Source organism: Nuphar pumila, chromosome 3 (genome assembly GCF_984573655.1).
Source record: "Nuphar pumila chromosome 3, dmNupPumi1.hap1.1, whole genome shotgun sequence".
Lineage (NCBI taxonomy): Eukaryota > Viridiplantae > Streptophyta > Magnoliopsida > Nymphaeales > Nymphaeaceae > Nuphar > Nuphar pumila.
The window spans coordinates 113,752,430-113,779,007 of record NC_143251.1 but is presented as its reverse complement, the minus strand read 5'-3'; the positions used below and the strand labels follow the sequence as shown (position 1 = coordinate 113,779,007).

Here is a 26,578-nt window from a genome sequence, read left to right as displayed (position 1 = left end):
ATCTAACCATATTTTTTATTGAATCAGGAAGATGCTCGTTCAAAAGTCTCCATGCAATAAATGAAATTCTTGATAGATTGATTTTGATCTCTAATGAAAAACATGGCATCATTAGTATAAAGTCAGTAGTGCCATCTGAATCCTCCTAATGTTATTGGCTTGATGGAGTTTCTTTCAACTGCATCGTTCAGGAATCTAGTCAATCTTTTCGATCATGATCAGAATAAAAAACTATGGAGATAGTGGATCGCCTTAACGGATACCCCTACTCCCTTTAAACTGCTGGCTAGTTTCTCCATTAATCACATGATCCATTCTTTTTCAAACCCAAACAGCATGAGTGTTTCTTCCAAAACTTCCAATCTACTCTATCATAAGTTTTGGCTAAATCTGTCTTAAATATAACTCCTTTCAGTTTACTGCCACCATCTCATGTGCCATTAAAATACTCTCTTGAATGCTCCACCCCTTTAGAAAGGCTTGTTGATTCCAACTGACTATCCTGTCAAAGGTTCCCCTCATCCTCTTTACCATAATCGTAGATATAGAACCTTATATATGAATTTATAAAGCCCTATAGGTCTGAACAAATGCATTTTATCGGCTCCTTCAACCTTAGGATGAGGGCGATGGTGGTGCAATTGATCCTCTCCAAGATTTTTCCAGTGAGAAAGAAATTCCTAACAGCTTTGTAAACGTCTTGCCCCACAATGTACCAGTACTTCTGATAGAAAAACCCGGGAACCCATCGGTGTCAGGAGCACTATCGGCATCCATATCAAAAACTGTTTTTTTATTTCCTTTGCGATTACCTCTTTAGTCATGGCTGTGTTTTCCTCTGGTTTAAGCACCTAATATTCACATTTTTTTTTTGGAAGAGCCGAGTGAAGAATCTAACTGCTTCACTCTTTAAATCTGACTAAGTGTGTATTGTCGATCCATCCTCCAATATCAGGCTGCTAATTCGATTCCTCTTGATGTTTTTATTGTATAGTGAGTGGAAGGAGGTATTGCGATCCCCTTCCTTCAACCAACAACAGTGGGATTTTTGCATCCATTTCACCTCTTACATTTCTCGTAGGATCTGCAACTCACTTTCCAGTGCTTCTCTATTTCCAGATTCTAGTTGTTTATGATTCTCTTCCAGTTTTGTTTTGAGCACTTTGATTCTAGCAGTGATATAGCCCAGTGCTGATTTGGCCCAGCTGGTTAAGTTCCTCTTAGTGTCCCCCAACTTTGTGGTTAAAATAAACATTGGGCATCCCTTAATATCCGCCTCCCAACTCTTCTTTACAGCCTGCTCACATTCCTCCTTGAGTGACCAAAATTTTACAAATTTGAAAGAGAAACAGGTCTCAGGTGTGGCATCACATTTACTTGAATGTCGTTGTGGTGCGAAACCATCTGTGTGATTAACTTTCCTTCAGTGTTCAGAAAGCACTGTATTCACCTTTCATTCACTAACACTCTGTCAAGCTTACCCGCTCTGAATCCCTGACCTTTCTGGTTATTGTGCCACGTCAATGAGGAATTAGGTATATCTAATTCAGTTACTTCACAACCAACTATCATTGAATTGAAGTCCTCACTGTCTACGTGGCCAATCTTGGACCCAATTCTCTTCACAGAGTATCTGGTGGTATTCCAATCCCCTGCTATTAACCATGGGTTATCGCTTGGATGCAGTTCAAGTAGCTCCCAGAGCTTTTTCCTTTTGCTAGCTTCATTATGCCCATATACAACAGTAACCAGATTCAGATCTCCTCTGCTAAGACTCTCATTGGTCTGCGCTAAGCATAATATCCAGTCTAACTGAGTTAGGGTCCTAAACAAAAATATTCTTGCTACTCTCTACTGCTTCAAAGTTTCCCCTCGATTTAAAGCCTGCAAATTCATTTTCAAGTGATCTTGGTTTCCAAAAGGAAAGCCAGATTAATCTTCTTGATTCTAAGGGTGTCTATTATCTGTCTGCAGATCCACCTACGGCCCAACCATCTTATGTCAGAACTCTCATTTTAAACTTGCAGGGGTAAGTGAAGAGTCTTACGGGCTCCAGTCCCTTCCTTGCTGAGGGTATCCACTGTCCTCACCATTCCTCTTGTCCTCTTATGCTTAGGACTTCTTTGAAGATGCTGAAAATTGCCATTAAGGTCGACCAGTCCATTTTTCTTTTGATACAGCTCCTTGAGCTATACCCTTATGATAGCTCTCCCTCGATGATTCACTGAATCCCACGTATGTGTTCGGGGGTCTGAATGAGCACCATGGATTTAAGCACATGGGGCTCGTATTCCCGTGTATGTTGACATCACTTAGCACTGGAGTCGGGTGCGATTGCAAAGACTTAAGTACCCTTTCTTGCTATTCTTGCTATAAAACGACGGTTTGAGAAAATGACAAAAATGTCCTTCATTCAAAAAAGAAAAACAAACAGTTCAAAAAAAGGATAAACATGTCCTCCATCCAGAAAGTCGAGGATGATGTTGACTCTTCAAAGTCTACACAGCGAAACGAACCTTAGCCGACGATCCGATGGTGACCCGGCGAAACGATGGTGAGCTGGCGATCCGATGGTGATCAGGCAAAACATATCTGAGCCATCAAAAATGGCTGTTAGAACTTTTCATCGTCATCATCTTCTTCTTCCTTCTCCGTAAAACACTGTAAAACCCTCTCTCTCTCTCTAGAGAAGAAATCAAGGGAGGCAAAGAGCTGGCAATCCGATGGTGATCATCATCCTCTTTCTACTAGCAGTGGCCGGAATGCTGCTCTAGTCCAGCGGGCAACCGACTATGGCGGCTCCTCCGCCTTCGAGGGACACCTACAACATAATCTTCCTCCAGTACACCTACAACAGAGTACAGCCTCCGGCTTCCCCGTCATGACGAAAATCGCAAAGCGAAAAAAAAAAAAAACAAAAAAATCGTGGGAAAGGGTGTTACGAAAACCTTAAGCAAGAAACAACTGAAGAAAATATGAGCACCACGATTAAACAAAACACTTTATTGTTCTTTTTCGATATTTACAAGAGGGAAAGAAAAGAAAAAATTTATACAAGGCCCCAAAAAAAATTGAGAGTATATATTTACAGTAGAAATCAGATCAATGAGTAGCGATTTACATTGAAAATCAGATCAGAGAGTAGCGATTTATAGTGAAAATCAGATAAGAGAGTAGCGATTTACGGTGAAAATCAGATCAGAGAGTAGTGATTTACAGTGAAAATTAGATAAGAGAGTAACGATTTACAGTAGAAATCAGATCAGAGAGTAGTGATTTACAATAGAAATCAGATCAGAGAGTAGCGATTTACAGTATAAATTAAATCAGAGAGCAACGATTTATAGTAGAAATCAGACCAGAGAGTAGCGATTTACAATAGAAATCAGATCAGAGAGTAGCGATTTACAGTGAAAATCAGATCAGAGAGTAGCGATTTACAGTGAAAATCAGATCAGAGAGTAGCAATTTATAGTGAAAATCAGATCAGAGAGTAGCGATTTACAATGAAAATCAGATCAGAGAGTAGCGATTTATAGTGAAAATCAGATTAGAGAGTAATGATTTACAGTGAAAATCAGATCATAGAGTAGCGATTTACAATAGAAATCAGATCAGAGAGTAGCGATTTACAATAGAAATCAAATCAGGGCAGCGATTTACAGTAGAAATCAGACCAGAGAGTAACAATTTACAATAGAAATCAGATCAGAGAGTAGCGATTTACAGTGAAAATCAAATAAGAGAGTAGCAATTTACAGTAAAAATCAGACCAGAGTGTAGCGATTTACAGTGAAAATCAGATAAGAGAGTAGCGATTTACAATGAAAATCAGATAAAAGAGTAGCAATTTACAGTAAAAATCAGACCAGAGAGTAGCGATTTATAGTAGAAATCAGATAAGAGAGTAGCGATTTACAGTAAAAATCAGATCAGAGAGTAGCGATTTACAGTGAAAATCAAATCAGAGAGTAGCGATTTACAGTGAAAATCAGATCATAGAGTAACGATTTACAGTGAAAATCAGATAAGAGAGTAGCAATTTACAATAGAAATCAGATTAGAGATTACCGTTTTACAATAAAAATCAGAGTAGAGAGTAGCGATTTACAGTAAAAATCAGATAAGAGAGTAACGATTTCCAATAGAAATCAGATCAGAGAGTAGTGATTTACAATGCAAATCAAATCAGAGAGTAGCGATTTATAGTGAAAATCAGATTAGAGAGTAGCGATTTATAAAAGAGGTCATATAAAGGACCCACGCCGGGGGGAGCCCCCGGACCCCCCTCCTGTAAGGGCAAAAACTCTGAATCAGGCTTCACAACTCATCAAGTTGAATGGTGCTACCCACACTAGAAGGAGCCCCCAAACCCCCCTTCTGTAAGGGCAAAAACTCTGAATCAGGCTCCATAACTCATCAAGTTGAATGATGCTACCCACGCTAGGAGGAGCCCCCAAACCCCCCTCCTGTAAGGGAAAAAACTATGAATCAGGCTCCATAACTCATCAAGTTGAATGATGCTACCCACGCTGGGAGGAGCCCCCAAACTCCCCCATGTAAGGGCAAAAACTCTGAATCAGGCTCCACAACTCATCAAGTTGAACGATGCTACAGTCAGTGTGTATGTCAGTCGATGCTTGATGGAGCAATATAGGATCATCTGCTGGATGTGCACAAAAGCAAAAAGAGAAGGGAGAGAGAGTGAGAGGGTTGATGTTCATGGCCTTCTCCAGGGGGGATTCCTTTCTCGGATAATCCTGCAGTGTAGGGACTGGATTTTAAATAACCATCTTCGGGGTACTTAAGTTTTTACAACCACTCATTTCTAGAATCGGCATTTTTTTTTGCACGAGTGGAGGAAAGGGTACTTAAGTCTTTGCAATCGCATCAAACTCCAACACTAAGTGATGCTGACAAACATGGGGATACGAGACACACATGCTTATATACGTGGTGCTTTATGGGACCCCCGATCATGAGATGCCCTATTCGGGGGGGGGGGGGACATATAACCTGCTTCGCCTTATGATTATGGTAGTCCCTTTTTTATTAAAAGGAACATAACACAACTCCTCTCGGGTTCATATTTTCTATTCCAGACAAGCCCTTTCGTTATTGAGGAATCAGGTTTGTACGAGTGGACTTGGGTTTGCCCCAAGATCTACCTGGTCCAAAGTGTTACCAGTTAAAGGAGCTAAACCAGGTAACTGGAATCCTGGAGAGGTTTCCAATTCCATTCCAACCAGACTGCCTTGACTGATAGGTGCTTCTTTTAATGCTGGATGTGAGAGGACTAAAATGTGTAGGCCTTTGCCAATTGTCTCAGCCTGGCTCCCACGATATGTCTCGTGTCCTCATGTCCTCTATTGCTACTGCACAAGCCTCCCATGAATTCACTTGTTGTAATTTTTGCGAGGATCCAAGGCCCTCTCTTGCTCGACCACCCGCTTGCGTTGGTGGTTTCCTTGTTGGGAGTGGTCTGACAATTGCCTCCCCTATTAATGGCAGTGGTCCTGCGCTGAGACAGAAAAGCACAGCAAACACAAATATTGTTTTGAAAGCAGTACATCAGCAAGGGAGGTGCTGCGTACCTGAGGCAACCATTGACGAGCTGCTATTGACGGTGGTGGGGTTCGACGGGAGTAGAAAAGGCCGTTGTCGGATGGTGATGGTCGATCAGGAACATGGGATTTATCTCCGCTCAGTCAGGCTGCAGCCACCAGGAGCGCATACTCCCTTAGGCAGCCGGTGAGTAGACCTCTTCCCTCTTGATGGAAATTGACTGTATGGAGAGGTAAGAACCTAAACCCTCTCTCTCAATTTTCCTGTATTTCTCCTCTTTATGCCATATTGGGGTTGCTCATGAAACCTCCTTTTATAGGGCATAGGGTGGGGAACAGTTTGTATAACCATTCTCCCTTGATCCTATACAGGTTTATCGAAAGAGATTATCCCTGATGTGGGGATGAATCCACATCGTGGATAACCTCCACGTCAATCGTGGTGGTTAATCCAACATTCTCCCACTTGATCTGACGATAAACCCTTTTAACCAGAAAACCTTATAGGAATAACTTGATGAACAAATTGGCCTTTATAATTTATTCTATAGGTTCTTAGTTGAATCTCTAATCCTTATGAGATTAACAACAAAAATAATGAGAATCATGAACTAAAAGTGATCACTTTATTTATATGCATATGTCAAAAAGAGTTTAACAAGCTCATCCTCATTACATGTTCGGAATATAATACCGGTGCTACCCCTTTAGTAAGAGAATCAACGATCATCTCTTTGGTACCAATATTAACAATATACACTAAATGATTCTCCGTCATTTTTTTAACAACAAAATACTTCAATTCCATATGCTTACATGACATAGTACTTTTGTTGTTGTTCGAAAAGGACACCACAACTTCATTATCACAATATACCTTCAGTGGCTTCCCAATAAAATCAACCACCTTTAACTGTGATATGAAGTTCTTTAACCATATAGCCTGCAAAGTAATCTCGTACAATGCTATGAATTCTGCCTCCATAGTGTGGGCAACAGTGGTCGTCTGCTTTCTACTCCTCCAAGAGATCACACCCTCAACAAGTAAGAAGACATACCCCAATAGTAGACTTTCTACTATCAAGGCATCCTCCTAAGTTCGCATATGAGTAGTCAATGACCTCGAGGTGATCAACTTTACGATACGTCAACATATAGTCTTTTGTCCCTTGCAAGTACCGCAAGACTTTCTTAGCAACCTTCCAATGGGGTAAAATTGGGTTAGACTGAAATCTGTCAAGCACCCTTACTGCAAAAGAAATATATGGTCGAAAACATGTCTGCGCGTACTGCAAGCTGCCAACAACTGATGCATATAGATAAGCACTCATATGTGCTTTGTCAATATCGTCTTGTGGACAATCCTTTAGGCTCAGCTTGTCACCTTTTGATATGGGTGTAGAACTAGGAGAACAATTCTCCATCCCGTATCGCTTTAACACCTTATCTATATAGGATCTCTGGGAGAGGCCTAGAAAACCTTTTGCTCTGTCTTGACGGATCTCAATGCCAAGAACATAAGCAACCTCACCCATATCTTTCATATCAAAATGTGATGCAAGAAACTGTTTTGTCTCTAAAAGCAACTTTATATCGTAGGTTGCAAGTAAAATGTCATCCACATGCAACATCAATATAATGAACTTACTCCCACTTTCCTTAAGGTATATACATTGATCAATAATGTTTTCTGTAAACCCAAAAGTCACAATGACTTGGGAAAATTTAATATACTACAGTCGGGAGGCCTGTTTAAGTCCATATAATGATTTATTGAGCTTGCAAACCAGATGATCATTTTCAGAGAAACCAAGAGGTTGTTCCATGTATACCTCTTCATTCAGATCCCCGTTGAGGAACACTGTTTTCACATCAATCTGATGTAGCTCTAAGTCATAATGAGCTATGAGGGCCAAAATTATCCTCATTGACTCTTTAGTTGAGACAGGAGAAAATGTCTCATTGTAGTCAATGCCCTCCATTTGGGTGAATCCTTTAGCAACCAATCTTGCTTTATGTATCTCTATGTTACCTTTGGAGTCCTTGGTCTTAAAGGCCCATTTACACCCTACGGTCTTTACTCCCTTAGGTAACTCGATAAAATCCCACACTTGATTTTTAGCCGTAGAGTCTAACTCTTCTTTCATGGCTTCTATCCAATGTTTAGATTGTTTGCTTTCCACAACTTCCATAAAAGTCAACGGGTCATCATCCATATCTATGAAATCACCAGGCTCCTGAAGGTACACCACATAATCAAGATGTATGACAGATCTTCTAATCCTTGTAGATCTCCAAACAGGTCGTTCTTCAGACTCAGATTGAACCTGATCATCCTGTTCGTGCTGTTCCACATTGTCCATAATATGTTCACTTTGGATTTGTGCATCAACAACCGAATGATCAACCACATCATCATTAAGAATAATAATGTGGTATCTTTAAGTGTTTTCCTTAACAGGTGACGAAACTGGATCCTATACTTCCTCAAAACCAAGGCTTTGAAGTGCACTTAGTCCTACTGAACCATTTTCTATGAATTTTGCCTTATCCGTTTCAACAATCTGTGGTGAGTGAGATGGGCAATAAAACTTGTATCCTTTTGATCTTTCTGGATAACCAATGAAATATCCACTAGTTGTTCTTAGATCAAAGGCTTTAATGTGGAGGTTATACAACTTAGCCTCTGTTGGACATCCTCATATATGCATATAAGACAAAGATGGTTTTCTATCTATCCACAACTCATAAGCAGTTTTAAGTACAGATTTTGTAGGTACCTTATTTAAAATATGCACAACAGTCGTTAAGGCTTCACCCCACAACTTCATGGAAAATGTTGAATAATTCAACATGGCCCTGACCATTTCTTTAAGCGTACGGTTTCTCTTTTCAGCTACACCATTTTGATAGGCACTACCAGGCATGGTATATTGAGGCACAATGCCTTTCTCTTTGAGAAATCGCGCTAATGATCCTTCCCTTTGCCCCATCTCAGTAAACCTACCATAATATTCGTCACCTCTATCAGACCTGACTATTTTAATAACTTTATTAGTTTGTTTTTCTACTTCTTTCTTAAATTCTTTAAACATCTAAAAAACATCAGATTTTTCAAAAATCAAGTAGAGATGCATATACTGTGAATAGTCATCAATAAAGGTGACGAAATATTTTTCGCCTGTGTAACAGGAGGTAAACGGTTCACATACATCCGTATGGACTATCTCTAATATCTCACTACTGCGTTTGACACCCTCTTTATATGTGTTTGTATGCTTAGCCTTTATGCAATCAACACATAGGTCATTATCGATAAAATCTAGAGATTTCAAGATCCCTTCTCTCTTTATTCTCTTTTCAGAGATATGACCCAACCTTCGATGCCAAAGCATGTAAGATTTATCATTTATCAAGCTACATTTATTTCCAACCAATGCGTATTTAGAAGTCAGGGACTCCTGAGTTTGGATCTTCACGTTCAATCTATACAAACCATCATAAACTGATGTAGAACCAATTTCAATTGAATTTCTATAAATGAACAATTTAGAATTTTCAAACTTAAAACAATATCCAAATTTATCCAACTTCGAAATTGAAATTAAGTTTCTACTATACGATAGAATATAAAAGACATCGTAAAGATCTAAAACTACGCATGTATCTAGAGTAATCCTACAGGTTCCAACACCCTTCACATGTGAACACATATTGTTTCTCAAATAGATGCTCTTTTCATGCATTGTTAGTTCCTTTCCGCTTAGGAACAACTGTAGACAGTTGAAAATATGAACAATAGCACCAAAATCAATCCACCAGCTATTTTCAGGATTTTGTAATAAATCACATTCATGAGAAACAAATGACAAATTACCTCTCTTTTCCAACCACTTCTTGTACTTTATGCAATCTGCCTTCCTGTGTCTCTTTTTCTTGCAAAAGGAGTACTTTATGGGAGCAGAGTCAGATTGCTTGCCTCGGGATGACTTATCCGCAGTTGGCTTCTTCCTAGCATTTCTCTTAAATGCATTATTCCTTGGTCCTACCTTGGATGCATGAGAAGCCATATGTGCACTCTGCACCTTCTCCCCTTTCAACCTCTCTTCTTCAACACACTTGGACATAAGTTCATTAAATATTCATTCATCATTATGTGTGTTGTAAGAGATTTTGAAAGATCCGTATTCCAAGGGTAAGGACACTAGAACTAAATGCATTAGGAAAGAATCAGAGATGGTGAGCTTCATGTCATTTAGCTGAGACACTATGTTCCTCATCTCCAATATGTGCTGGCGAATGTTTCTCCCTCCAGTATATTTCATAGATATGAGTTCAAACATCAGGGTACTGGCTCTGGCCTTGTTTGAACTCACAAATTGTGCTTCAATAGCACTCAAAAATTCTCTTACTGTCCTACACTGTGGGATGACACTTCGAATATTCTTAGCCACTTTAGATTGCAGAAGCAACATGCTAAGTCTATTCGAGCGCTCCCACTTCTCAAAAACACTCTTTTGATTAGCACTGCTTTGATTAGTCAGAGCAGCGGGTTCATTTATCCTTAGGGTCAGATCCAGATCCATATACCCTAATATAAAAAATACAGTCTCTTTCCAATCACTAAAATTCGATCTATCTAGAAAAAATATACAACTAGAGCCATCTAAAATCACAAAACTAGAAACTGCACGACAAAAGACATGTATCAAGAAGCATTCAAACGAGACTAAAATTTTAATGGAAAAAACAAAAGAATAAAGGCCCTTAATATGCTTATTTACAAGCGAGTAAAGGGGGGTCATCGAAGTTCTACTTTGGTAAGAGCTCCGACACGCGAAACCACTTCGCCTACCGACCATATTCGGTAAAACTAAGATTCTTGTAAAGTTAGTCCATCGACACAAGGTACCTTTGGATACACATGTGTGATGTATCTCGACACATTTACCTTATTCCACCCTACTTAAATTTCAAATACAATAAAACTACCTTTGGGTCATTTATCGTTTCATGAATCTAAGTACAATGTTAATATCAGCTTAAACTGTATGATAGTGCTGAAATTCTTTGATGACATACGTGTATTCAGTCACTTTGGTGACGTGAATACACTAAGTCATCTAACTATCCTTAATGCTGATATTAAACAATCATTTACATATGCATAATTTCAAATAAATGCATAAAAAATAACAAAAACATGCTTAAATGGGTAAAACTCTGAGTCCTCAAGCAGGAACCAGTCTGAAAAAACTCTGAATCGGTCTGAAATGGCCCAAAACCGGTTATTGAAGGGTCCAAACCGGTTCTAAACCTTATGAACCGATGTCAAGTATGAATAAAAGTTCATAAAAACCCTATAACCGTATGCCAAAATCCCTGTATTTTCTTATATTTATGAAAACAAGGTCTTAGCATTTCGGAACCGGTGAGAAACTGGAAGGAACCGGTCAAAAATAACTCCAAACCGGTCCCAAAAGGGGCCGATTCAGGCCAAATAGTGCTTAGACCCTACTGGATCCGGGTCAGAACCAGTTCAAACTGGATCCAGGTCAGACCCGTCTTTAACTGGATCTGGGTCCGACCCGATTTTAACCAGATCTGGGTCAGATCCGACTTGTAACTGGATCCGGGTTAGACCCAATATTAACCGGATTTGGGTCTGACCCAATTTAACTTGATCCGGGTCAGACCTGGTATGAGCCGGATCCGGATCAGGCCCGATACTAACCAAATCCGGGTCTGACCCAGTTTAACTTGATCTGGGTCGGACCTGGTATGAACCAAATTCGGGTTCGAAACAGTATCAGACCCAATCTGGTTCCACCCGATTAAAAACAAAACTGTAAAACAGAAAATCTGAGGGTTTTCTGTTTTCTGCAAAAAAGGGGTTAGGGTTAACCCAAATCGCCGCCAGCTACCCATGTCGCCTGCCAGCGACCCATGTCGCCACACTTGTCGACGACCTTCATGGAGCCCGGACCGACGCTGCACCTTTCCTTTCCTAACGGTAGAGGAAACATGGCGAATGCATCAGCGAGACGCCGAACAGAGCTCGACACCGGAGAAGTGGTCGACGAAAGCTTCTGCCTCCCGACGACGTCCTGATGGAGACGACAAAACCCCCTTCTGTCCGACGGTGGATCAGACATGGGAATGAGTAAAATCCTGAAACCCTCTTTCTTTTTTTTTTGTCTGTCTGTCGCCCAACAATGACAGTCGCTGGTGTGGGCGACTAGTTGCAGTGTCGCCCCACAGCGACCTGCATTGCTGGACGACCAGGACACACCCCGCGCAACGGATGTGGGGTCTGGGCCCATAACCCATTGTTGGGCGTGATCCGACAATCACCTCCCCTTTAAATGGTGGTGGTCCTACGCTGAGACAGAAAAGCACAACAAACACAAATACTGTTATGAAAATAGTAGATCAGCAGGGGAGGTGTTGTGTACCTGAGGCAACCATTGAGGGGTTGTTGTTGACGGTGGTGGGGTTCGACTGGAGCAGAGAAGGCCGCTGTCGGACGGTGATGGTCGATCAGGAACAATGGATTTATCTTTGCTCAGCCGGGCTGCAGCCACCACGAGCGCAGACTCCCTTAGGCAACCAGTGAGTAGACCTCTTCCCTTTTGATGGAAATCGACTGTATGAAGAGGTAAGAACCTAAATCCTCTCTCTCGATTTCCCTGTATTTCTCCTTTTTATGCCATATTGGGGTTGCTCATGAAACCCCCTTTTATAGGGCATAGGGTGGGGAACGGTTTGCGTAACCGTTCCTCCTTGATCCTATGCAGGTTTATCGAAAGAGATCATCCCTGATGTGGGGATGAATCCACATTGTGGATAACCAACACGTCAATCGTGGTGGTTAATTCAACATTCCTTGGAGCGTGACTTCCTTTCTTGTGTAGGAACTTCTTTTGTTTGTGCTATTTTTCTGATTCTGCCGCCATCATCGTCTCTTTGTTCTCCTGCAAGACTTGGAGGTCATCTGCAAGAGCCTTAGCTTCTCCATTCTCCTCAAAATTATTGCTCTGCAAGACCCCAAAATTGTTATTATTGGGGACGTGATTCACCTCCTTTACCTTCCTCCTCCATGAGACCTTCACGTGTGACCATCCCTGTGGGTCCCTCGCCTCTAGTTTTGTATCAATGGCAACTGTTTGATTGCTCTGTTTTGAAGGATGGGCAATGTATCCACACTAGTGACAATACCTAATACTCTTCTAGATAACCTCTTTACAATAGCTATCCCCTTCTTCCACCATGATCTCCACAGTTGTCTGTGGTATGAAATCTAACAACGCTTCCATTCGAATTTTTGCAAAGTTTTATTCTTTCATTTTCATATACACATCCACACCGATGTATGAACCCTAAACTGCTTCAACTGTAATATAAAAAATACCCTTTTAGCATAGTTCAAGGGATATATCTAAGAGCTGGATCTAAATAAGAATAGAGGAACTCACCTCTAATTTGATTGCGGATCTATTCGTGATCAACGTTTTGCCAGCAACATGCCAGGCTCCTCGCTTGGTGATGATCCAAAATGATTTTAATGATGTTGCAGAGATAATGAAGAGTCCCTCTCTCAATGTTGAGAAACTCAACCCTTGCGTAGGCAGCCACTGAGCTTGTAAGGCTTCAAACATATACCTATACGATAAACTTTGGTCCTCTAAACCTTTTGAAAACCCTGCATTTACCATCCACTTCAGTGGTTCCAATAGTGCATCGTATCTGCTCTAATGCTAGGTCGCCATTCTGAAGAGCTTGCTTTTGTGGCTATCACCGGCTTGGGTGATTTCCTCTTCTCGCCTTCAACTATGCTCGCCCAAGTCCTTGAAGGTTGTGGTTGTGTGGTAGGCAGGATACATTAGAATCAACAATATTATCATGATGCAAATCAGATTACAATACAATATAACATGATAGGCATGTTTAACAATAGATTCAAACTTTAACCGGGTTTAAGCATGTCAAGTTCTGTTTTAAACCAAAATTCAGACGAGGACAACAAATTAAACATATGCATAGAACAAAATAAGAACAACAATTAAAACATGTTAATATTCTGCAATAGGCTAAGACGTATAAAAATACCCCTCTCAAAGAAGATTCACCCTCACATACGGTGCAAAAAGGGTTCAATGTCCTTTTCACAAGATACAATAGCCTCGACGATCTGGATCAGTGCACTCCAATGATAGATCACCCTTCAAAAATAACCTCTGTGAATGACTGCTGCAGAACTCCCCTTTTCGAGAAACGCCCACAGGAAAGCAAGAGAGAACAGAAAGAGAGAAAACAAAAAGTCTCGAGAGTCACTAGCATCTTCGTAACCGCAACCCTTTAACCACATTTTATATTCACTGAACAAATACTAAAAACGTGAAAAAGATCTGTTACCTGTTACGAAGTGACGTGACCCGTCAATGAAACAATCCATTATTCATTTTCTCTTTTCCCTTTATTTAATCCAAATAAAATAATTAATGCGGGACAAAAAGAACATTGGACTTAGATTAATGGATATGGCCCTAAAGGGCTAATTATCCATACCCGAACCGACTCGGCACGACGGGCGTGTGTGTGTGGTAACCATACCATCCCTCTTGTTCTTGAAACAAATGATTGAATCATCAAGTAAGATATAAACCCCACCACCAATTTGTGATTCATCAATATGAGACTATTCCACATCATCAAAGTCCAAAAAGTACTCCATAAAGGAAGTGGTCCCCAAATTATTTTCTTCTTTGAGTTATTTACTCATCTCTTCTTATATCCAACTGGATCTTCTTCCAATTGCCATTACTGACCTCAAGTTGCAATGAAGAGGAGCCTCTCATAAAGACAGTCTCCTTCAATGTTGGCTAAATTAACCATGTTGAATTCATCTGAGACCAGGGTCAGACTGCGTTATCGTTGAACGTCCTTGAACACTACACAAATGTGCCCTTAACCCTTCAAAATTAAGGCAAACCTAACCGCCACCCCAGCTCGACACGACGGGCGCACACGTGCATGATAACCATATCATCCCTCTTGTTCTTGGAACAAATGATTGAATCATCAAGTAAGATATAAACCCCACCACCATTTTGTGATTCATCAATATAGGATTATTCCACATCATCAAAGTCCAAAAAGTACTCCATAAAGAGAGTGATTCTCAAATTGTTTTTTTCTTTGAATTATTTACTCATCTCTTATTACATCCAATAGGATCTCCTTCTGATTGCCATTGCTGACCTCAAGTTGCATTGAAGAGGAGTTTCTCATAAAGACAGTCTCCTTCAATGTTGGCTGAATTATCCATCTGAGGCCAGGGTCAGACTGCGTTATCGTTGAAAGGAAGCTACAGAGAGCCTCCTTGAACATTACGCAAATGTGCCCTTAACCCTTCAAAATTAAGGCAAACCTAACCACTAGTTTCATTTTTCTCCGATTTAGTGAGTTGCATGTTATGATTTGACATCTCTGGGCAACTATGTAATAGAAATTTGATGTGGGAAAGCGAGAAACAAAGTTCTTCGTGAGGACTTGCTTACCTTGCGTATATTCTTAGGTTGTATTCAGGGTGTCTTGAATTATGAAATCACTCCAATTCATGATTTGATGTGAAAATATTTTGGTGAGGAGTTTGTGATGTTTGTGGAGGGATCATGCTATTAGGTCTAATACCATAGCATACCACACCCCTCCGGGGTGACCTGTCTAGTTTTATAATTTTTTTTTTGCCTGTTGGGTTTTATTCCCTGTCATCTTTTATAATTGTCTTCTTTTGAAAGTTGGGTAATAGAGTTTTGGGTGCATTGGGGATTAAGGTTTTGAGAGCTTTAAATTTCACCTTTATATTTTTTAGCACTTGCTAGTGAGTTTTTTTTTATTTTATTTTCTCTTGTGTATTTAAGCTTGAGTGTCTAACCAAGTAAATCTTGTCTTTTTTTGTTTTTTCTTTTCTTTATCTTGTGGTTTGCTTCATTTTAATTGTGGTTTGTATAACAGGTTGGTTAACTAAGAAAAACACTTTTAAAGCAATCATGTCATCTAAAAACAAGGTGAAATAAGAAGTGTGAAATCAAAGAGAGTGCTTAAAAATTTAGTACCACATAAAGCTTTAAGTATTCAAGAAGCACATGGAGGGGTAACTGATTAAAAAGTGATAATGGAAGTGGTTAGAAAAGTGACAACAAAAGTATTAAAAAAATTAAGAATTTTCTAAAACACTTAAATAAGAAATATAGGTAACTAGGTGGGCAATAGAGACACATGAAAAAAAACCAAAATCGTTAAGAAAACAATAAAAAAATTCAAACATGCAAGAGTTTTGTACATGCAAGAGTTTAAAAAAGTCGTAACAAAGTTGGATATTTGAGATTTTGGACATGGAAAAAATAACAAAAAATTTAAGGTACTTCAAAAAAATGCATCATATTTATTATTATTGTACAATACGATCATTATCTTTTTGAGAAACTGGTGCCAATTTTTTTTAGAAATTGTATGATATATTAGAACCTTATATTGATAATTTTGGAAACCGTATCAATCAAGTTTCAAATAAAAACGTACATGAAACTTTTTAAGCACTTGCATACTTATACCAATACCACGTACCCCATACCTGATTCTAACAACTACACGTCTCTTCTTGTGGCGGGACGTTGCTGGTTCAAAACCCAATGGTAAGTTGAATAACTGGTGGGGGGTCTGCTCCAGTGGCGGAGCCAGGGGTGGGCATGGGTGGGCGACCGCCCACCCTAAAATTTGAAACTGAGTTGACTCATGACTCGGAAAACCGAGTCGAATTGGGACTCGTGAAACCGAGTCGACCGGGACCCGGGCTCTCGATGAGTCTAGAGCCTGCCAAAAGGGGCGAAGGGTAAAACCCTCGCCAGTTTTCTAAAGCTTTGCCCTTCCGTTCCGACGTTCCCCTTCTGTCACAGGCAAGGCGGCAACCCCATTCGCCGGCAACCCCTGTGCTCTGCAGTGCCGCCGGCCTCCCTTCGGTGAACCCGCGGTGGCGGTGCCCCCCTTCGAGCTTCTCCCTCTCTGCTGCAATCTTCGGCGACGCGAGGCACCAGTGTCGCAGTCAGTGGGACCTTCACCAATCTCCGGCGACCATCGCTAGCAGTTTGAAGAAGACCCTCTTATCTCCTAAATTTGAGGGTGGGTTTTGTTCATGTTTAGTGGCTCTGGTGATACAGTATCCAGTTATCCATTCTACAGGAGCAATACAGGCCAACTCTTCAATTCGGTTCTTGGTCCTTTCTTTTTGGGGCACCACTGAACGTGGGTCTAGTTTCTTTCCTCCTTTTTGGGCGCAACCTCATTGAAAGAGTCACTCTTGCGATCCTTTCTTGGTTATCGTGCGTGCATAGGACTCTCTTTTTGTGCCTGCTGCTAAAACAAGGTATGGATGTCTATCAATGTAACGAAGGCAACGGATAGTGTATCTTTATCTACCAGATAGTTGGTGTGAGTGAATTGCTTGTTCTCGATTGTCTAGGATTCTTGTAGTGAGTAACTGTGGCCATTGACAGATTTTAATAATTGGGCGTCTGAATTTTTTTGTCTAACATGCATTTTTATACTCTTTTTGCTTGAATTTTGCATATGGTGCATGTTGGTCATCATCGGTGTCATAAAAAAATGTATTCATTTTTTAGCTTAAAGCTTTTTCAGGGTTCTACGGCCAATCTTGGTGGTCAGAGGCGGAGCGAGCGGGGGGGGGCTCCCGAAACAGTTATTTATTTATTTATTTTTAAGCCCGGTCCTAGCCCAGCTCAGCCCTGACTGCAGCAAATAGTTTGATTTGTCCATATAAAATAGACTTTTATTAATAATTGTAGCCATTTTTTATTTTATCTCAAAAAAAATTTTTAGGGGGCGCTGCCCCGAACCCCCCACTATCACACCATTTTTTTTTTGATACACCCCTGTTTGCCCACCCCTCACATCAATCCTAGCTACGCCACTGGTCTGCTCCTTAAAAAAAAAACAAAGACTATGCGTCGGAGTGAGCATGGGGCACCAGAACTAAGGAATGGACAAGGTTCCTGGCTCCTTGGGGGATAAAGAGTAGGTCGTCTCAAATTAGCAATGCAGTTCTTGATCCGGGTCTAAATATGAATTCAAATCTAGATCTGAATCCGGAACCAACCCATGGAGAAGCTTCCCGGGCGTTGCCATTGGCGCGTGACGTCGCGCGTTACGTTTTTACGTCACGCTGCGGAGCACAGCACCGCGAAGGAACCGTTCCGAGCGTCGGCTCTCTACGACTAGTCTACTACTTACTACTACCCCACGACCCCAAAAAGCGAGCGAGAGAGAGAGAGAGAGAGAGAGAGTCGCGTGCCCTTGCTGACTTCTCCATCAAAACATACAGAGAGAGAAGAAATCAAGCCGATTAGGGATTCGTTTTCGTTAGCTTTCCCTTTCGATTGACTTGGTAGAGAAAGAGGAATCGTCTCTAACTTTCTAGGGCCTTTTCTCCAACCGCTGAATTTGTTCGTCGTTTCTGTCTCTTTTCGATCGGCACCGCGGAGAGGAGAGTGGCGGTCCGTACAGTTGTAGGTGATTTTTCTGCAACCTTCCATCTTGTTCCCTACCCTAAATTTTCTGGGGTTTTTTCTTTGTTTTTTTTTATATTGGACATTTGTTGGAGCAGAAAGGAAGGTGGGGAATAGAACGAGTTGGGTAACCGGAAATATCCCGATCCTCTTCTATTTCTCTGATTTCTTTCTTTTTTTAGATATCTTCCGAAAGATCGTAATTTTCCCCCTCCAACTCTCGGTTTTTTAGGTTTTCCTTCTTCTCGACACCGCACCGATCGATTTTCTTCGAGGAAGGAGGAGGGATCGAAAAAACTAGGGTTTCCAGGATAAAAAAGAAGATTAATAAGGAAAACCGGTGAAATTTCTAGCTTTTCAGGGATAAAAGAAGGCTAAAAGAAGAAGGATAGCTAGGGTTTCAAGCGGGGAAAGAGGGGAGCGAAGAAGCGGAAAGCCCCAAGACCGCTAGGTTTTCGTAACAGAAGGGGATCGAGCACACGATGGAGGTGAAGCTGTGGCACGACAAGCGCGAGCGCGAGATGTACGAGAACTTCGCCGATCTCTTCGCCATCATCAAGGCGACGGAGAAGCTGGAGAAGGCGTACGTCCGAGACGTGGTCTCTCCGGCCGATTACGAGGTCGAGTGCCAGAAGCTCATCGCCCAGTTCAAGACCCTGGCCTCCTCCCTCAAGGAGACCGTTCCCTCGATCGACCGGTTCGTCGACACCTACAAGCTCGACTGCCCGGCGGCGCTCAACCGTCTCATGGTCTCTGGCATGCCCGCCACCGTCGAACACCGCACCTCCTCAGCCTCCTCCTCTACCGGATCGGCCCTTGCCGTCGCCGAGTCCGTGCAGCATTTCATCACCGCCATGGACTCTCTGAAGCTGAACATGGTGGCGGTCGACCAGGTGCACCCGCTCCTCTCCGACCTCTGGGCGTCGCTTTGCAAGCTGCCGCAGCTCAGCGCTGAGTTCGAGGGGAAGACGAAGATGAAGGACTGGATCACGAAGCTGTCGAAGATGGGGGCCGCTGATGAACTTACTGAGCAGCAGGCGAGGCAACTCCTCTTCGACCTCGACTCGTCCTACAACGCGTTCATGGCGGCTTTGCCCAAGGCCTGCACATGATGTCAGGTACTTGCCTTATTTGGTTTTCTCCGTGGGAGTGTTGTTTTTTATGCGTTTGTGATTGAATTGCTTGGGCTTTCTTTTCTCCACCCTGTTTAGTTCCATGATCAAATGTTAGGCTGTTTGTAATTCGAACTTCTGTTAATAAAGTTTCTTCCCTCTTCTTTCTGTTAAATTCAATAATAGCAAAAACAGATGAAAACAAAGAACGAAACATAATCATAGGTGGTTTGTGATCAAACAACATTGTTGATATTATCGAATACGTTAGTAATCTTTATGATAGCAAAAACAATGATGTTATTATCAAATAACATAGTTTAATCTTTACGATGGATGGTTTTTTTTTTCAAACATTCAGTTTCCCTAGTTTGTCATTTCCCTCTGTCGTACTTGGTATCAGGGAATCACAGGTCTAGACTTCCAAGTGCTTCGGAAAAAAGGGATTAAGATGGAGTTTGATGCCTAAATTTCGGGAATACTGTGGATGATTCTGAGTTTGTGACGTGTTAGCAGGAGCTCGTAATCTCGAGTTTAGTTGGCATAACCAGCAATCTCTTTTCAGTGTTGGTCCTAGAATTCCGACATACCTTTCATTTTTTCAATAGGTTTGAAATGCAACAGTGTTAGGGGAAACGGATCCAACCCAAATTTGCACATGGCAGATATCCTGATTAGAAAAAGATATGATGTGAATGAAATAAATGATGAAACCAATATCCAAGCTCACATGAAAACTTGGCAAGATCTCGCCAACAACTCAGAAAAATCGTTGTGGCAGAAGCAATGATAATGAAATTCTTCATTTCTTTACTTGTATACGATAGAGAACTGCTGGTATATTTTAGGCTACTTGGTTCCTACTTTTATTTCGGAGACAAGTGAAAGTATTGCTAATATCAGAAAAATCAGATGGTGACGACGTATCACCAACAATCTGTTGGGCATCCAATCCAATGCTTACAGACTCTACCCCACCTATTGCTACCAATTCAAGAGATGTCACAACTAGGCCATTTGATCGGTGTGCAAGACTTGACATCCCGCTGAATCAAATAAGTAATTAGAGTGTGATTAGAGCTCCAAATGACTTGCTTGTCAACCATACATCTTTCATCATTATAGGGCTTACAATTAAGTAGGTGCTTTCTTAATTTTGCATCTCTTAATCGAGTTCACACAAGATTCAAGCATGTACCATATGCACCCTTACATCATGTGTATCTCATTTGATCTCTATACACATCATCATAATTGAAAATTGTATGTGATGAAATTTAACAAACAGTTGGTGTGCTTAAAAAGGAGAAAACTGGTTGCTGTCCCTGCAAAATATTCATTGAGTGGCTTTATTACCCCATAGACTATATGAAATATTAAATTAATAGAAAAACTTCATGTTGCTATAACAGTAGAACAAAGGAAACATAACAAGAGATGGATAGCTGCATACCTATCAAACCTGTCCCTGTAGTTTCAACAAGTACCACCCAACCATATACAGAGAGATGTAATTTCTAGGTCAACATTTCTTTGGTGACACTTTATGCTTTTTTTTTTTTACTAATTCTTGCGAGCCCAAGAAATGCGACGAGAATGTGGGGGCTTTATAGACTACCCTTTCTCCTACAACTTGCCCTGATAAATCGCCCAGTAATCCGCAATCTTGTTACTTTGGAGGAAACACAATGTAGAAAGGACCAAATGAGTAAAGAACCATCTGAGGTCTGAACTGTGACAAGAACTCACCAGATGCAAAATAAAAACCTCCATAGAACTATAAGAAAGGGAATGCAGAAAATGTTCAGTCAGTAGATTCAAGGTCGACAGTTTCACAGTGGCTGTTTCATAGTTATATATAAGGGAAGGCCCCTTGTTAGATCTTTCTGAGGTGGACACAGTGGTCATCTGTATGCTTCTCACAAGTCACAACTCAGCATCAGTAACATATAATACCCCCCATACACGCTGTAGTCTAAGAAAAGTGGATATGTTCTGTCAGTGGATTCAAAGTGGACAGTTCACAGTGGGTGTTTCAGTTTTGTATGCCAGGGAAAGCCTCCTGGTGTGGATACATCATATTCCTGGTGTTCTTTTCTAGTCAAAAATCATTTCTGCAATTACCTTTTTGGTTTTCGAGCAGGCATTGCGTTACATGTAGTATGGACAGCAACATACACCGTCTTCTAATGTGACCAGAAATTACTTGAATTATTTCTCCAGATGCAGGGAAGGAGCACTTTCGTAGAACTTAAAAGAAATGATTCTGGATACCATGTTGATTTTGAAGCAATGCAAGATTTGAAGTGGAACATTTTGTACTTAATTGCACTTTTCCTCTACAGGGACGTGCCCTGCTGCATATGCATGTAAAGGAGATTGACAGTCTCATTTCTGCATCGACAGATAAGTTTTGTTCATGTAAATGTTTGTCGCCCTGGTGGAAGAAGGTTTGTCGACGCTGTATTGATTTTTCGTGAAACAATGTATTTCAATGAGTTGTTTTCTTGTGGTTTTTCACGCTTGTGCTCAAAGAGTCGGTAGTGTCTCACATTACGTTTGTCCAATCTGAAAAGGATGGCACGTGCCTCTTTTTTTTCTCCCCTTTGATTTTGCTCACTTCATGAAAACAGTACTCTAGAATACCAAATCCAAAACATCATTCTTACCATGATATCGATTGAATCATCTGAATCAGTTCGATTCTTGCTCTGATATATTATTATCATGCACTGATATGGAGCCGGGGGTTGTCACCTTTCACTTTATCCGGCCCTCTCTGAGGTGCATCAACTCGATAAGGAAGGGGACGTTGCAGAAGAGGAACCTCAGGAGGGAGAGGAACTGGACATGAAGAAACTGAAGGGACAGTTCCATCAGGGCCCTATGGTAATCTTCACCTACCCCCTGTTTTCCAATGAAATTTGGGGTCCTGTGTTAAGCTGAAGGCCCAGGATCGAATCCCTCTGCCACATGTTGTTCTGTTGTTCTGTTAGAGGTCCGCCTAACCCCAGCTTGCATTTAAAAAAAAAAAAAAGAATATGAGGGCACTAGGCTGGAGATGGGCCTGCCCACAGATCCGCAATACCCTGAAGATGCAACAAATCGATGTTGCTTTCCTCCTAGAGTCCAAGATCACTGAAGATAAGATGCCTCAACTGGTGAAGGAGTTTCCTGAATACGGGTTCAGAAATTTTGAGGCCACGACTAATATCTGAATAATTAGTCTATGGAATTTTTTGGATCTTTCAATAATGCAATGGTAGATTGATTATCACAAAATATAGTGACAGGCAAATATACATAACTGCTGCTACAATTGCATGAAATTTCTCTGTCATAGTCGATAGTGCAATACTGGATTGTTTCTTTGAGCACCAAGAGACAGCACTGCCACTCTTTGTAAAAACATAACCAGAATTTGAAAATCTTTTGCCCAGGTCACCTTGCCAATCAATATCTGTATATCCTTGAAGAGAGAGATTTGTACCTCCATATACAAGAGAATGAGATTTGGTATTTTTATTATAACACAATATTTGCTTTACCGCAGTCCAATGTTGCGATCTTGGATCACTTTGATATCGACTCACAAGACCCGCTCATAACATAACATATATCTGAAGCATGACATATATGAGAGAACCTTATTTTTTTCATAGATTGTCATTCATCATCATTCTTGAGTATTATCTCATCACTGAGCTTAATGGACATTCATTGGTGTACTGTTCGACCTACAATCTGACAATTGAATATCTTCAAAAACATGATCTAAATAAGTTTCTTGGGACATGAAAATAGTTTTGTTAGACCGATCTTTAGTAATTTTGATTCCCAAGACATAACAAGCTTTACCTATGAAAGCCACTGCATCATTGGTGAATCTCAAATCACTACTAACACTGCTCCCACTAACCTTGTAATATATACAATGATCATATTGGTTTATATAAAAACCATAAGAAGCTAATCATGAAATTTCTTATACTATTATCTTAATGTTTGCTTCAACTCATAAAGAGATTTAAGCAACTACCTTTACTTTTTTCTTAGAACCTCAAACCCTTCTGGTTGCGCTATATAATTTTTTCATTTAGATCTTCATTCACTAAGATAGTTTTGACATCCATTTAATGTAATTCAAGATCATGAAAATCGGCAGAAGACAACAAAACTTGAATATAAGTAAATTTTGCAACTGTAGAGAATGTCTCATTATAATCGATTTCTTCTCATTGATTATAGCTTTTGACTACTAAACAAACTTTATATTTTTTAATAGACCCATCAACTTTGAGTTTTCTTTTAAAGATCTATTTGCATCCTAAAGTACGATATAAGAGTCTAGACCTTATTCTGCATGATTAAATCATAATCATCTTTTATTCCTGCTGACAATTTTTTAGAATTGATTGATTGCGTAACCTCAATATATATGGCAGGATCCTCATCTTACATATTAGCAACCATAGAATAACATTTACCCAAATATACAAAATAATCAAGATATTTTGTAGGACAACTTATCCTGAAACTTCTTGAAAAGATAGGTGGATCAGTAGGGACTCCCACTGAACTTGATGTTGGTTACTGTTCTTCAAGTTGAACCTTTTGTCTTTTAAGTTTTGAAACATCTTTTAGAAAATGAGCATCTCTGGACTAAAATTTTTTTATCTTGTTCAACATCATAAAACTTATGGCATTTAAAATCTTCTAAATATCTTATAAAAATTGCCTTTATGGTTTTGGGATCTAATTTGTCTCTCTGTGAGTAGGTTCATCTCCTGAAGGCCTTTTCTTTAGAAGACCTAACTGCAAAAAAAAAAAAAAAAAGACACGCTGCATCACCAACTCACTTAAAATTTACCCTTAACCTGATACGTGAGACATCAAAGGTTACATCTAATAGTCCTAAGGCTAGGGTTTTCTCATTTTAAAATGACATAAATCTTATTTAAATTTTAGATGAGCTCATCCTTTAACTAACCGGTTAGTACCACAATGTAAACTTGTACAAACCTCAATTGCATTATGAAATTGTTCATGAGCAAACCATAAATATATTCATTTAAATATCTATGGATTTCATTTAAAAAATGCAAGGCCATACAAAATCCAACACTTATAATCACTGTCGTAAAACTCCATGAGTTTACCCTTTACCCTTAGGGAGTCACTAAGCTTCAGCTTGTAAGGGATCCATCATCACTTAATTTGAATTCAATTCAAAAACAAAATATAAAAAAAAAACAATTTACTTGCATAAAAATGACATTATTCTTTTTATTAAAATATATAAGCAGACAAATGATCTTGATATAAGAAGAGGCTAGCGAGGGATAAGGTGCAATGTGATTACACGAACAAAAAGTGGCCGCCCCATCTCATATAATGACAGTTGTCAATTCTGACTTTGCACCCAATAAAATTTGACCAGCTTTTTGGCGGACCTTCATAGGTGCCATTGCATGAGATGGGTCTGGACATTTTTTTTCTTTTTCCAAGAGCGGATCAAGTCAAGGGTGCCCTAGATGATAATTCGCCAGGGGTGCGTTGGATGCTGTTCATTCATATGATAAGCTGCAGCCCAAACACTAAGATTGTGTAGCTTTCTTCTTAGATATAGAAAATATAGACTCTAAAATAATTAGACCCAATACCCGACCCTAATCATTCGATGTAATTTATACCTGAAATTGAACCCATTATGTACCTAAAATTGTTATATATCCAAAATCTGAAGTGAGCCCAACCCAAACTAGTCTTTGACCCTGCACCCAATCCAATCATAACTTGTACATAATGTATACCGATTATGAGAAATTTAAATCTAATAATCATTAATAAAAATATAATTATCATTTTTCTTTATGGTAATGACTTTTCTAACTCTTAAAAGTTAAAAGGAACTTGAATTAAAACAAAGACATATATTTATACTTGAACCAATTAATCTATATAAGTCTAAAATCTTAATAATATCAAGTCTCAATCCAAACATTAATCAAATTAAGAAGACCCGTCCAATTTGGAACGGATGATAAAAAATTGTGATGGGGAAGATTTATTTACTCGAATTTTGCTAAAATTCTTTAAAAGACCTTTAAAAGATGTGGGGACGCCCTTTGCAAGCTCTGACCATCCTTTGCCCGAAGGAAAAGTAAAGCCAAGACAGGCTCTTGATTTTCATAGCTCAAATCGCACCACCGAAGATTTAGGTATGTAAATATAGATTAAACTATATAAGCATCGATTGACAAATTAAATAAAGTCAAGATAGATGAGCCAAGGATTATGTAAAGTACATTTTTCAAACTCGAAGGTCTATTTAGCTTTGAAAACTCTTTTTGGTTTGACAATACCTCCGCACAAGTACGAAGATTGTTAAAATGACTTCTGCATCACCTTCACATAGGTATGACAGTTTCGGGTTTGAGGGACAGAGTGTGGGCAAGATTAGAATAGGTGTTTTCTATAGTGCCAACACTCATACACAAGATTTTTAGATTTTTAGACTATAGAGGTGAGCCCTTATTTATAGGATTTTTGGATGAGATATGAATCATGAGAATTTTTGAATTTGGATCTAACCCAAATAAATCCAATCCCAAATGAGGATAAGACCCATACAGAAGAGTTCTCTTAAAATGTGAGTTCATCCAAGAAGAGTCATTTCTCTTAAAAAATGGAGAGGGAAGGAGGATAAAATAAGAATTGAAGGAGATAAGCCAAATAACTTATCCACACATTCAGACAAGTTATTTGGTTCAGACCCATGTAGAACCAGACTTGGACCATATTTTTGGGTATGATATCGGGTCTAGACCCAGGTCTAATTGGTTTTTCTATAAGAAAAACCATACATGGACCTGATAAGAACTATATGAAATAGACCCGGATCATACCCGATAGAATAATATTTTTTACTATTTTTACAATGAAAATTTAAGGGCCTTAATTGGAACTCGGGTCTGGTATAAAATTTTAGAAAATATACCTGGATCCATGTATTAATCGGACCCTCAGCTCCGGACCCGAGTCTTCTTATTTGTCACCATACCCAGACCCTATAGGGTTTGGTCCTGGTCGGATTCCAGTAAACCCGACTGGTTGACACCCCTAGACCAGACCGAGACCATGTTTTGAAATCTACTCAGATCCTAGGAGTCAAAACCAATGTTGTCAAAAATTGTATAGTCTATTAGATCGTTTGGCCAACGATTCAGGTGAATCAACTGATACCGATTCTCAGGTGAATCATTCTGAATAGACTAAAAAATAATTAAAAAATATTCCATGTTAATCAGAACTTGAC

The 26,578-nt window shown here is 39.9% G+C and overlaps 1 protein-coding gene and 1 pseudogene across 4 annotated transcripts; one reads left to right on the top strand and one right to left on the bottom strand.

Moving 5' to 3' along the window:
• Positions 1-1,446: 1,446 nt before the first annotated feature.
• LOC149843352 (uncharacterized) lies at positions 1,447-11,719 on the bottom strand. Its single transcript, XM_090000896.1, has 2 exons — positions 11,489-11,719; positions 1,447-1,785 (listed from the first exon to the last, which is right to left on the bottom strand). Exons 1-2 carry the CDS (start codon positions 11,717-11,719, stop codon positions 1,447-1,449), a joined length of 570 nt encoding a protein of 189 aa, XP_089857022.1.
• A 6,181-nt stretch (positions 11,720-17,900) lies between these two features.
• Positions 17,901-21,860, top strand: LOC149843351 (vacuolar protein sorting-associated protein 28 homolog 2 pseudogene; annotated as a pseudogene). 3 transcript variants are annotated; one of them, XR_016430865.1, is made up of 3 exons: positions 17,901-18,152; positions 18,381-19,266; positions 21,484-21,785. The product of XR_016430865.1 is annotated as a vacuolar protein sorting-associated protein 28 homolog 2 pseudogene, transcript variant X1 (transcript). The 3 variants fall into 3 exon arrangements; XR_016430867.1 differs by having other exon boundaries at positions 17,907-18,152; positions 21,404-21,860; XR_016430866.1 differs by having other exon boundaries at positions 17,908-18,152; positions 18,510-19,266.
• Positions 21,861-26,578: the final 4,718 nt, after the last annotated feature.